Source organism: Cricetulus griseus, chromosome 3 (genome assembly GCF_003668045.3).
Source record: "Cricetulus griseus strain 17A/GY chromosome 3, alternate assembly CriGri-PICRH-1.0, whole genome shotgun sequence".
NCBI classification, from domain to species: domain Eukaryota; kingdom Metazoa; phylum Chordata; class Mammalia; order Rodentia; family Cricetidae; genus Cricetulus; species Cricetulus griseus.
This window is the reverse complement of record NC_048596.1, coordinates 20,079,243-20,092,506: the sequence shown is the minus strand read 5'-3', so window position 1 is coordinate 20,092,506 and position 13,264 is coordinate 20,079,243. Positions and strand designations below refer to the sequence as shown.

Below are 13,264 nucleotides of genomic sequence, written 5' to 3'. Positions count from 1 at the left end.
GGTCTCATTTCCAATACCTCGGCAAAGGAATTGTTCAGTTGTTCAAGCAGCTGCATAATTCAATTAACCACGTTTGAATCCAAATCTACCCTAGCAATATATGGGTTGGGCAAATTACTTTTCTGCTGTTACAAAAACAATGATTATGGATTGAACTGTTGTGAAGAGTAGACGATATAGAAAGTGTCTGCTACTTGTTGAAGTCATTAAATTCACAAAACCCCCCACAATCTCTCATCAAGATGTATTTTCTTCTTTAGAAGTCCCCAGCCTATTTATTTATTTACCCCCCCCCCCGACCTATTTAATTCTCCATTTATCAATAGTCATTTCCAATTACTGAGACACAAAGTTCTAGTTGGTTTGATGCTGAAAACCACATCCCATGGAAAGGGAAACAATTCCAAGGTTCTCTCTCTACTCCATTTCTTCCTAGCACTTGGGAATTACAGTAAGGACTGTGAGAACTAGGGAATGCTGTTTTCAAAGGCCAAGGTAATTGCAGTCATTCCTTCTCATTCCTTCTGACTCAAAGAGTGACCCTAAACCTAGAGGCTTGTGAGCACACAGGAAGATCTGATCACAGATCTGACATTCGTCTCATGCTACCTTGTGTCAGTGTGTTTGGTATATGGGTGGCGCTTTTTTCTAGCCTTCACTCAAACTCCATTTTAAAGACCATTATCAGCTGGGCGGTTGTGGCGCATGCCTTTAATCTCAGCACTCAGGAGTCAGAGGTAGACAACTCTCTGTGAGTTCAAAGCCAGCATGGTCTACAGAGCGAGTTCCAGGACAGCCAAAGCTATACAGAGAAACCCTCACTTGAAAAGGCAAAAAAAAAAAAAAAAAAAAAAAAAAAAAAAAAAAAAGAAGAAGAAGAAAAAAGTCATTATCATCTTCTTTTTCATTTGAGGACCAGAAAATACATTTGTCAATGAGACACAGCCACAAAGGGGTGGAGCCAAGAATCCAATCAAGCTCTGGCTTTGGATCCTACCCTTCTTAACTGTTGTATTAACTGGGAAACCCAGGACGGGTTACAATCAGGCACTCTTCAAGAGTAGCCCAAAGCAGTAGAGGCTGTAAATTGTGTCTTATTATTAACACTGGGAGGCAGAGGCAGCAGATTGTCACCTAAGATGCATAGTAAGATGCTCAAACATATTTGGATCATTGTCCTCAGCTTGCAGAATCTGGCTTCTGCTTACTTGCAGGTTCAGGGTCAGATGCTAGTTAAGGTTTTGGTTTGGTGCTTGGGAGGATGAGATTTTTGACAAGTATCTTGATAGTGTTTCCTGTGGAAGATGTGAACAAATGCCTGTTTAACTCAAGGTACCATTCCACCAAAGTCCAATTTGGTGGAACAAGTTTATTGGGCTTGCCTACAGAGCATGGGTGAGGGATTACATACAGCAGCATGGGTAAACCCCAAACAGTTGCATCACTGCAAAGTCCCACCCACTGAGTATGATGACCTCACAGAAGCAGCATCATGGAGTCCCTGCTGCCAGTTCCACTTCCACTTCCTACAGATCTACTCCAGCACCTCTCAACGTGGAATCCCAGACTGCAGGTGGGATCCTGCACAAAGACCTTGTGACTTTTTTTCCTCTTTCATCCTTCTACTGGGGAATGCCAACTGCTCCATTACTATTTCCATAGAACATTGTATTGTTCTGTTTATTTCTAGTCATGGCTACCAAGCCAGATTCGTCTCTACTCCAAAATAGTTTCATTTTATGCCAAGAGGCCACAATGTCATACAAGTATGTTTAACTCCTGAGATGGGAATTCCTGGATTTGCTATTGGGCTGCCTCCACTCAATATGGCCTGTTCATCTCAGCAGAGGTGTCAGGTTTCTGGCATCTTCAACATGATGGGGACTGTGGTACAACTTAGGTGTCACCCTCACAGCTATGTACACAGCCCACACTGCCATGCAGGGAACCTGACCCCGCTACACATGCTGTGCAAGTCTCCATAACCCTGTTGTTAGGACCAAAGGACACGCTGATTCCCCAAACTCCAAAATGCAGTCCAAATATCCAGAAATGGACTCAACCTGAACTATAAGAAGATTTGTGGCACTTAGATAAAAGTCAGCATTCTCAGGAACTTGTGAAGCTGCTTCTCCTCTACCAGAAGGAGTCACTTTCTTAAGCTCTGGCAGAAGAGACACTTGGCTACTTGTCGTGCCTATCATCATACCAGAGTACATGCTGGCCGCCAGGCTCCCTCAGTCTCACAAGTATCTGTTATACATTTCAAAGTCCATCCTAGTCCTTCTCACCTCCTCCCCTCCCCTAAACTCTCTCCAGCTCACGGGCTTCATCCCCCAAGCTATGCATTTTCCTTATAACCCTGCTATTTTGGCTATGCTCTTGCTCCCCTCCCTGCTTCTGTTTCTTTCATGGCCAGATCGAGTCTACTGGTCATCTCTCTCCTCTCTCTCTCATATGTATAATAAAAAACCTTCCCTTTAACCATACCACGGACTGGCTGGCCATGTTGTCAATTTATATACCTGTAATTTTTGTATTCTACATACCTGTAAAATTAGCACTGTGGATGATGCTAAGTTCTGTGACCCACTCACGATATAGTCTGGCTCCCTTGGACCACATCTGAGTGGCCTCTGTGTGCTTGAGTGGTTGCACTTGGGGAGAAGTTTTCTTAGATGGGGCAAAGCATCCTGGAGCCTTCAATGGATGGAGGATACTCTCAAGGCACCTTTCCTATTGTTCCTGGGCAGGCTGGTAGGTTTCTATTTAATTGTATAATTAAAATTTAATTTAACAGTTATTTCCAGTTTGCAGTCACTCTATTTGTAAGGTTTGTTTAAAACCCCTTCCTCATCAAAATGCACACTTTCCACATCTTTCTATCTAGAATTCTCACTATAATCCTGGCTATTGGAAGTGAACATTAACTATGTCACAGACTAATTCATACACTATCTTAAATTTTCTTTCATTAGTCCATTGCTTTAAATCTCAGATGCTCAAACTTTCAAGCTACAGACAGATGCAGCCAGATTCTTTGCCAGACTGTGACCCACACAGTCTCTGGCCCAATTCCCAAAAGAACCCTTGTTTTCCTCTGAGACCCCATGTGCCTTTCCATTAGCATTGTGAACTTCCCAACTCCCACAGGAACAGCCTCTGGAGCTCTGTGTACAGTTCTCTAGGCTTCTCCACGCACAGCCTCAAACTATTTCACATTCTTCCTGCAAACCAATTCTGAAAGTCCAAGAACCACAATTGTTCTTTTTTTTTTTGGGTTTTTCGAGACAGGGTTTCTCTGTGTAGCTTTGGAGCCTTTCCTGGCACTCGCTCTAGAGAGACCAGGCTGGCCTTGAACTCACAGAGATCCGCCTGCCTCTGCCTCCCGAGTGCTGGGATTAAAGGCGTGCACCACCAACGCCTGGCTCACAATTGTTCTTATATCAGTGGCCCCACTTCATGGTTCCAATTTTTCTATATTGTTTTTCTCATTGCTGTGACAAAAATGTGTGACCAAACAACTTAAGGAAATGTGGCTCATGATTTGAGAGCGGTAATACAGTACATCCCAGCAAGGAAGGCGTGGTGGTGGTGGTGTCTCAGTGAAGGCAGAGGTCTGCAGCCACTGCTGAGTACATGGTACCCACCAAGAAGCAAAGAGCTCAGGGCAGAAGCTGAGCTACATTATAGTCCTCAAGACATGCCTCAGCCCTATATCTGCCAGCTAGGGTGCATGTCCAAAAGGTTCTACAACATCCCCAAACAGCGCCACTCATATTCAAACACACCAGTCTGTGGGTGACATTTCACAAATTATAACAGTCCCTTTACTGGAAAGGGTGGCAAAATAATACCTACTTTACATTACTATTCTGCTGAAGCAAAAATAGCCAGTACTAAATAGACCATTATTATTATCATCATCATCATCATTTTGATTGTTTTCAAGACTGGGTTTTTCTGTGTAGCCCTGTCCTGGAACTCTTTGTAGACTGGGCTGGCCTCAAACTCACAGAGATCCACCTGTCTCTCTGCCTTCTGAGTGCTGGAATTAAAGGCATTGGACACTATTGCCTGGCGTAAACCATTATTATTATAACCTGCCATATTCTCTTTCAGAAAGCATTGTGAGGAGTCAAGTATATGTTGGTTCTCAACTTAAAATAAATGAAGAAGAAACAGATATTCACAGTTGAGTAGTGTTCCCTGTTTTTTGCTGCCCCTCCCACCCCACCCTCTTCACCCCAAACCTTCTGCTGTGCAATCTGACTTGTCTGGGCTTCCGACTGAAATGAAAGAATGCTTGTTTCAACTTGTACTTAATCTCTGAAGCCCCTAGAATTCTCTGAATCTGTATGTTTGAGATTCTAAGACAGTAGTTCTTAACCTGTGGGTCTTGGGCCCTTCGGTAAACCCCAATCTTCACATGTATTTAATTATGATTCATAACAGTAGCAAAATTACAGTTATGAAGTAGCAATGGAAATAATTTTATTGTTGGGGGTCACCACAGCATGAGGAACTGTATTAAATGGTCGCAGCATTAGGAAGGTTCAGAACCCACTACTCTTAGAGATTATGTTGAGAAATTATTACCCTTGATTGATTTGTTTTAAAATACATGGGTGGTTATTTGAAAAACGATATTACTAATTACTTTTAGAATTACACATTGTTCACGTACTAAAAACAACAACAAAAAACCTTTATGAAACACTTCCTCCAACCACCACAGAAAGTTGCTTAAGAATCTCCAGCACTGAAACCCACCATCTAGTGGTGAAGAAGGGAGTTTCATGCTAGTGAGTGATGGGGGACAGAATGGTTTACTCATGGCAAGCTTTCATTTCAATTTCGTCTTCTCCCGCTCCTAACTCAGGGTAGTATTAACAGTATAAGAACTCAGTGAATTGTGAAGAGCTTGTTTATTTGAGAGTAGTCTTTGTTTTGAGACAGGGTCTGATGATGCCCAGGCTGGCCTGTGATTTGCTACCCTTTTTCCTCTCAACCTTCCAAAATGCAGGTGTGCACCACAATGCATGGCTGATGGTATAGTTTTAAAGCAACGAGACAGACAGTGTGGGCTTTTGAGATCCGAGGAAATCTAATTGGCTTTAAGATGGGGTGGAGGAACAAAAGTGCCTACTACTCATACATCTCACTCACTCCTACCCAAGAGACCCACCCAAATAGTTCGGGGGGGGGGTCACACCACCTCCGGTGCCACAAACCCAGAACCCTTGACTTGATATACATCAGTGGGGTTATGACTTGAGGTCAAGTGATGGTTTTGTTTTACCTACAATAATTATTGAAATTTAACATTTAACATTTAACATGTCCTTCAACTCTAAGGGTGGGAAAGAGGCCAGTCTTAAGGAGCTAGCCGTATTGGTATAGAGTTGTTTCCGTTTTTTCTTTTTCTATTTCCTTTTTGCTCGTTCCTCTCTCTTTCAAATAAACCAAGTAATTAATAATGTTATATTTAAACGGGACATATAGCTACCGGAGCAAGGTGGTTTAATTTCCCAGAAGGCACCAGAAAATCCTAGTAGAAATGTTTGAGTCCTTTCCTGAACTACGGATCTGGGGGGTATTGTCTTAACACACTCTTTAAGCCGTCGTTTGAAATCCATTCTCTATTAGCACAATTATTCTCAGCCCTCCGAAAAGTTTCAGCTATGATCAGTTTTACTAGAGAAACCCCGTAGGCTTTTTTTTTATTTGCCTTATTCGCGTCTTTTGCTTAAAAAAAAAAAATTGGGCTTACGAATATCGGCGAAGTATTCCGATAACTTAAAGCTGAATTACACACTTCACCTTTGCAAACCTCGGGGCTCAGTGCCTCCAGGGGCATCCGGGCATTTATTCCCCAGCCTGCTCCTCCACGGCGCTCCCTCCCGGGAGGGCCAGTTTCGAGAGCAGCAGTGGTGCGGAACTTGCAACAGTTGGCGTCGGGCGATAGTCAGGTTGGAAGTGATAGATGGGACTAGTTTAAAAACCAAAAGCCCCGGGGAGGGCCGGGGCAGCCGTGGCCTTGCTGGCGAGCGTGCGAGCGTGCGAGTGAGCGAGGGCGGCGCGGGGACGGGACGCCGGCGTGCGAAGGCGCCGTCCCGGGGCTGCCAGTGCGCGGGGACGCCGGGAGGGCGGAGCTGGAGCGGGCACCCGGGCCACCGCGGGCCACCGGGAGGTGAGGGCGGCCTTGCCCCCGCGCCGCCCGGGCGGCGCGACGCCCAGGCCACCGGTGCGTGCGCGGCCCCGGGCGACGCGGCTGGGCGTGCGCGGGGCCGCGGCGGAGGCAGGGCCGGGCGGGCGGCAGAAGATGGCGAGGGTGTGTAGGCGGCAGCAATGCTCCGTTGAGAGACGCGGCTTTCGGCAAGAACTGGACTCGTGGCGCCACAAGCTCATCCACTGTGTAGGTGAGGCTCTCCACCCGTGTCCGGGCCGCCCGGCCGACGGCCGCCCGTGCGTGGGAGGGAACAGGGCAGCGGCCGCGGCGCTCCGGCCCCGCGCGCCCTCCCGGGCTCGGCCCCCTCCCCCACCCCCCGGAGCGTGAGCGCGAGCGCGGGGCGCGGGCGCGCGCCGCCGCCGCCGCGCCCTCCCCTCGGCTGGCGGGCGGCTGGGCGCGCGGCCTCGCCTCAGCGGCGCATTGTGGACGCCGGGCCCGCCGCCGCCGCCGCCCGCCGCTAGCGCGCCGGGACGCGCGAGGTCGCCCCACCTGCCCTCGTCCCGTCCCGCGCCCCTCCCCCACGCGGGCGGCGCGCCCGCGGGCACGCGCGGCGGCGCTCGGGCGTGTGCGAGGCGTGAGGTGGAGATGGGGGCGGAGGGAGCCGGAGCTGTCACAGGCCCCGCGTCCGCCTGAGCGAGCGAGCGATCGAGCCAAGTGGGGTGTCATGGCCGCGGGGGGCAGCGGCTGCACTTCCTCTGCTGGCAGCGGCGGCCGGGGAGTTAGTCCTCGACGCACGGGTCGGTGTGTGCGGATTTGTGTTTGGCGTGTGCGCGGCGGGGAGGCGGGGTCGCGCTCGTCCCTCGGCTGAGCACGGGGGCCGGGGAGGCGCGCTTCCCGGGGGGGGGAGGGAGCATGGACCGGGGCGCCCGGGAGGGGCCGGGCGGCGGGGCTGCACCTCTTACACTGTGCGTTTTGTCTGTTTTTCTCTCCTAAGGTCCCGTTTCCCTCTGTGCGGCGGCCGGCGGGACCATAAGGGCTTAACTCACATATTTAACCCCCCTCCAAAAAGTAAGTGGCCCGTGTGGTGTCTGCTCCACCCGCCGCCCCCTAGCCCCTGTCCATTCTTGTGTTTGACTCGAATGTCCCCAGCATTGTTATTTCCCCGTCCCTGCTTCGGTGCTGCTGATGTGTGGGGAAATGCCCTCTCGTCGTCCTCTGTCCCCCACGCCCAGTCCTCCGGGAGGCTCGGAATTCCAGCCCCCCATGTCGGTGGGGCATGTTCTTGGGAATCAGATCTTCCTCAGCAGAACCTGGGAGATTCTGTCCGTCCGCTTGGGCCCCTGGTCCCCTCCTTCCCGACGGGGTTTCGTTGGAAGGAATTATGCAAATCCTGCTTTCTGGTGTCCATTCAGCGGCAATTTCATGCGGTGAGAAGTTCTCTTTGTTGTGCGAGGGGGAGAACAGACACTGATTTAATAGACATATCTGTTGGGGGGAAGGGTGGAGGGGGTGTGGAGAGGCTCAATTTGGAAGAATTACAGCACTTGGTTAGCTCAGTCTTTGTGTTTGAGCCTTCTGGCTTGACAGGAGGGTCTGCCCTTTACAATGTCCCACAAGGGATGTTTCCTATAATAGACGTAAAAGCAAAACTAAAACTTCAAACAAGTGAAAAATAAGGTAATCTTTACTTAGGGAAAATAAGCACTGCCATTTTTGCACTATTTCGTTATGAAAATGGGTAATGCAAATTTATTAAGGTCTTAGACTGAGACATCAAACGTAATTAGCAGGCAACAATGCGGTAAGGTAACTGATACCACTTTGATTGTACAGATTTTTAAAAATGTATACTTGGGTAAAAAAAAATGTGAACCTTTTTTTTTTTTGGGAGGGGGTGTGATTTACCTTGTGAATACTGGTTAAAATTTCCCTCTTGCCAATCCAAGCCCTCCAGGAAACAGGCTTTTTGCTCTGTTCTGCTTCTGCTTGTTTTATTTTTCACGACCTGTCACACATTTGCTACAATGTGACATGGGCTTAAGCACTTAGGAATTACCTTATTTGTCATCGTCAGGTAAAAGTGTACATGGCAGGTTTTGAGAAACATCAAATTCAGGCGTTTTCAGACTTCTTGGCTAATGTAAAAGACTGAAATTATTTAGAAGGATTTTTAGTTTTTGTAGTGTTGGTTTCACCCTTAGTGGTTGATTGTGTTCTGGAGGGCTTTTTAGTGTTTAAAAGATGGTAGGACTGAGAAATGCAACCCTGTAAATTTCTTCTGTTGATACAGCTTTTGTTTAAATTATTTCAATAAGTTATCCTGTGCTGTTCGCTTTAAAATCCTTGCTTTCTGATTAACTCCCCTTTCTTAGCAGTAACTGCATTAGTGGCTGATAACTGCTTCTGTTTTGTTTTGTGCCTAATAAAATCCTCCTGTAAACACCTCAGTTGAGCATCAAAATCATATCAGTTTTTTGGAGAATGTTTTGAGTCGGTGATCAGTTTATTCTTAGAGTATTCTTGAACTCCAGACTTCTACTTTTTAGGTGATGTTTTGGAACTCTTAAGAGTCCACAGTACAGATGGTGTTTTCAGTACTAATGCTTATCAATAGTTGCTCAACTAAAGTCAGTTGGGCATCATGTTTTCTCTTTTGTTATATGTAGATTTGTTCTCTAAGGGGAGCCTTTTAAGTTGTGTTATGTGGTTTGTATTTTAAAGGGCTGGCATCGGCCTATATGTAGTTCAAAGGAGCTGTGCTGTTTACTATGAGATAAAATAATTCCTGTTATTTTAGTAGGATTGGTTCTGCACAGTTAATCTATCTGATTCTCTTGGTTAATTGTCTCAGCATTTTAGGGGTGTTTGATTTTTAAGTGAAACATTTATAGCAATCTTCATGTTAGAAATGAAGTTTCAGTTATTTCCAGATTTAATTTTCCTTTTTACTGTTTTTGGCAAGGAGGGAGTAAGATGTCAGTGGTGTCTGGAAGACAAGTATTACGTAGTTAGTAGTAAGTTTAGTTGAATTAGTTAATACAGATTGAGTATCTCTTTGAAGTACTTGAGGTCAGAAGTGTTTGAAATACTTGTTTTTCAGATTTTGGAATGTTTGCCAGGATTTTACTGACTGTGCATCCATAATCTGAAAACCTGAAATCCCAGCTTCTCCAAACCCCAAACCTATATTTAAGCACTTTGGATTGGAACAGACCTGTACTGGGTTCAGACAGTTTTTTTAGGCATGGTGTTTGTTTACTTTGGCGGCTGTTGATGGGGTCCATCCAAGTTCAGGGCCTGTCTGGTCTCTTATTTGATGCTGCATATTGCTAGTCTGCCCTTTAACCTTGCTTATTCTCAAGCTCTCCCTCGTGTGGGAAAAAGTAGTTGTAGTTTGCCTAAAAAAGGACAGGATAAGTCTCTTTGACTCATGGAAAGGTATTTCAGGTAACTCTGATTCTATCAAATGTGTTTATAGCTGCAACAATTCTAGAAGTATTTGATAATGCCAGTTTTTAACCCTAATGAGTTACACAGGATGGCCTTGAATTTTCTAATAGTAAGAATTGATTATTTAGACTGGATGTTGGTTGCTCACATCTTTCATCTCAACACTCTTGGGAGGCAGAGGCAGACAGATCTCTGCAATTTGAGACCAGTCTAGTTTACAGATGGAGCTCCAGGACAATCAAAGCTACACAGAAATGCCATCTCCAAAAACCAAAACCAACCAACCAAACAAACAAAAGAATTGATCATTTCATGTTGGGGGGGGAGGGTCACTTGAGAGCATACCTATCCAGTCCCTTAGCAACTGGAGTTTAGTGCTGTTACCTAGAATGGAAGCTACAGCTAAGTGATTAAGTCACTTAAATATTTATTAAGCTAACTGCCTTAAAAAAAAAAAAGACATTCTGGACAAAAATTGAGGTCACAGCTCTAAATTTCAGGAGCTTTTAGTTGTGGGGCTTTTGTTGTTTTAAATTAGCTTACAAACATTGGGTCTTATTTGAACTTTCAGTTTTTACAGGAAGTATATATAGTTTATTGTACAAGTCAAAATGTGTAGTGTAATGGTACAGATGAGTGGTGTGTGGGGGTATTCTAGACTGAAGGAGGGCTTCATGGAGGTGACATTCATTTTGATCTATTTGGAAATTATTGTATTCCTGAGAGTTAGGAGCAAAATGGAAAAGAACAAGTTGTCAATTTAAGCTGCAATTCATGATTAATGGGAGGGGACATGTTTGTGAAGGAATTTTTAAATATTAAGTGGAATTTAGCTGGCTGTGCTGGTACATGCCTTTAATCTCAGCACTTGTGAGGCAGAGGCTGTCCAACGGATCTCTCAGATTGAGGCCAGTCTGTCTGGTCTACATAGTGAGACCCTGCCTTTTTTGTTTTGTTTTGAGACAGGATTCACTATGTGTGACTGTCCTAGAACTTTGTTTTACTCTGTAGACCAGGCTGTCCTCAAACTCATAGAAATCCACCTGCCTCTGATTTGTAGGTGCTGGGATTAAAGGCCTGACTGGCCACACCGAGCCCCAAAGCTGTTTTTCTTCTGAGGCAGGTTCTCATGTAACCTAGGCTGGTTTCAAGTTTACTTTATAGCCAAGGCTAACCTTGAATTTCTGATTCTCTTGCTTCCATTTTCTGAGTGTTGTAATTACAGTTGTATGCCACCACACTTGACTATTTACTTTCAAGTTGAATACTTAACGTCATTCCTCTATATACTATATTTTAATTTATCTGAAAGTACCTCCCCACCCCTTAAAAAAAAAAAAAAACTATTCTATGTTCTTGCACATTGCTTGGGGCATAATTCCATTATAAACCATTAGCTTGTTTTCATTTTGTTGTCTGTCTCTTGTATACAGGAATGTATCCCTGAAAATTTTAAATTGAAATAGAATTCACATGTAATAAAATAATTTTTTCTTTTTTTTTTTTTTTTTTTTTTTTTTTTTCGAGACAGGGTTTCTCTGTTAGTTTGGAGGCTGTTCTGGAACTCGCTCTAGGCTGGCCTCGAACTCACAGAGATCCGCCTGCCTCTGCCTTGCGAGTGCTGGGATTAAAGGCATGTGCTACCTCTGCCCAGCTTGTTTTAACTGTTTGAGTTTACCATTTTCCAAACTGTTTGAGGATACTTTACATTCCTACCATCATTATTTAAATGTTCCAATATTTTTCTAAGTGCACGGCAGCATTTTTTTATTGTCTGTTTTTGCCCAGTTCATCTTTTTTCCTTGTTTTTTTTAAAATTATGGATATCTTAGGATGAATTAGTATGTCATTGTTTATTTTCTGTGAGTTAGTGACTGATGATATTAGACATCCTTTATTGTGTTCATAGGCCATTTGTCTTCAGAAAATGTTTGTTTACATCTATTATCCCCTTTGCAGTTTGGTTATTACTGTTGAATTGTAAGAGTTCTTTATGTATTCTGAATACTAGACCCATGTCAGTATATATGTCTTAGCATGTAAATAGATGTACAGTAGTGAAAGCTAAACTGCAGCATAGCTTGTAAGAGGAATAATGGGTATAAGCAATGGAATAAGCAGAGTGAGATGGAAGTTTTCAATAAAGAATTACTTAAGTATTTTACCTATATAAATCAGTAAAGTTATTAGTTATTTTAAGGCATTGCATAACATACAGCTACATCTTGCTATCCGAATCTTCTAAATTTCTGCTTTTTAAAATGATTTATTTTTATTTTATGTGCATTGGCGATTTTTTTTATGATTTTATTTATTTATTATGTATACAACATTCTGCTTCCATGTATATCTGCACACCAGAAGAGGGCACCAGATCTCATTACAGATGGTTGTGAGCCACCATGTGGTTGCTGGGAATTGAACTCGGGACCTCTGGAAGAGCAGTTGGTGCTCTTAACCTCTGAGCCATCTCCAGCCCAGCATATGCAAATTTTTTTGGATATTTGTTTATGTGAGGTGTCAGATCCCCTGGAACTTGAGTTACAGTTATGAGCTGCCATGTGGGTGCTGGGAATGAACCCCTGTCCTCTGGAAGAACAGCCAGTGCTCTTCACTGCTGAGCCATCTCTCCAGCCCTAAATTCCTTTTTAAAGGAGTAAAAACACCACAGATAATATGGTATTCCTCTTTAATCAAAACTTTTTTTCCCTGCGTTTTGAATAATAAAGTGTTCTGTTATGGAATTTTGTCTATGAATTTTGAGGTAGGGTTTTACTACGTAGCTCTGGCTGGCATGGACCCCAAAGAGATCCAACTAATGCCTACCTCCTTAGTATAAGGTTTAAAGATTTGTGCTACTATGCCTGGCTTAAGCTTTAAACTTTTAAGATTATGTTTTTATTTTCATTTTACTAAACTAGAAACCTGACAAGTTAAATAGTTTATGGGAAGTTAGATTATTTTCTTCTCAAAGAATTTTGAGTATTTTTGAACATTTATTTTCTCTGATAAAAAAAAGATATATTTACTTTTATTGTATGGGTATAGGTGTTTTACATGCATGTATGTCTGCATCATGTGTGTCCAGTGCCCATGGGAGGTAGAAGAGAGCACCCTGTGGGTACTTGGATCAAACTCTTTGGAAGAGCAGTGAGTACTCTCGGCCACAGAGCTATCTTGTCAGCTTCCAATTTCTCTGATGTTCTAGTTAGGTAGGTTTGATGGACTACAAAGTACCAGGGGAAATGATGTCCTGGTTTCGGTTTTTATGAGACAGGGTCTCACTGTATATGTAACATACCAGTTTTTGAGCTAGCAGTCTTCCTGTCTTACCTTCTGGAGTTCTGGGATTGCAGTAGTGAACCCTTAGCCCCCATGTCCAGCTTGTCATGAGGCCTTAAAAATGAAATTGAGCATTGGATGAGGTATGTGACAAAATTATACCATGCAGATCTTTTGCTTATGGATTGTGAGGGGCAAGTTAGGAAAGCTAGATAGTAGTGATTGACAGCTTCTAATGATTTTTGTCTTGTTTTTATTTCTTTTGTTTCACATTCAATCTATTTTGTTGAAGAGAATTATTTGAGTAGCTCAGTTTTTTCTGAAATAAAAGCCAATAAAATTATAGAAATAAAACCAGTA

The 13,264-nt window shown here is 44.1% G+C and overlaps 1 protein-coding gene across 8 annotated transcripts in view; it reads left to right on the top strand.

The window, feature by feature from the left end:
- The first annotated feature begins 5,947 nt into the window (after positions 1-5,947).
- Positions 5,948-13,264, top strand: part of Lcor (ligand dependent nuclear receptor corepressor) — a 114,391-nt gene continuing 107,074 nt past the window's right edge. The window contains exons 1-2 of one of the 8 annotated variants that reach the window (XM_035441835.1): positions 5,948-5,972; positions 7,167-7,240. Coding sequence is in view for 3 of the 8 variants with exons in the window: in XM_035441836.1 (XP_035297727.1) it covers positions 7,449-7,599 (151 nt within the window). In the remaining 5 variants the exon portion in view is untranslated. The other 7 variants (XM_027407331.2, XM_027407328.2, XM_027407330.1 and 4 more) reach the window with 7 other exon arrangements.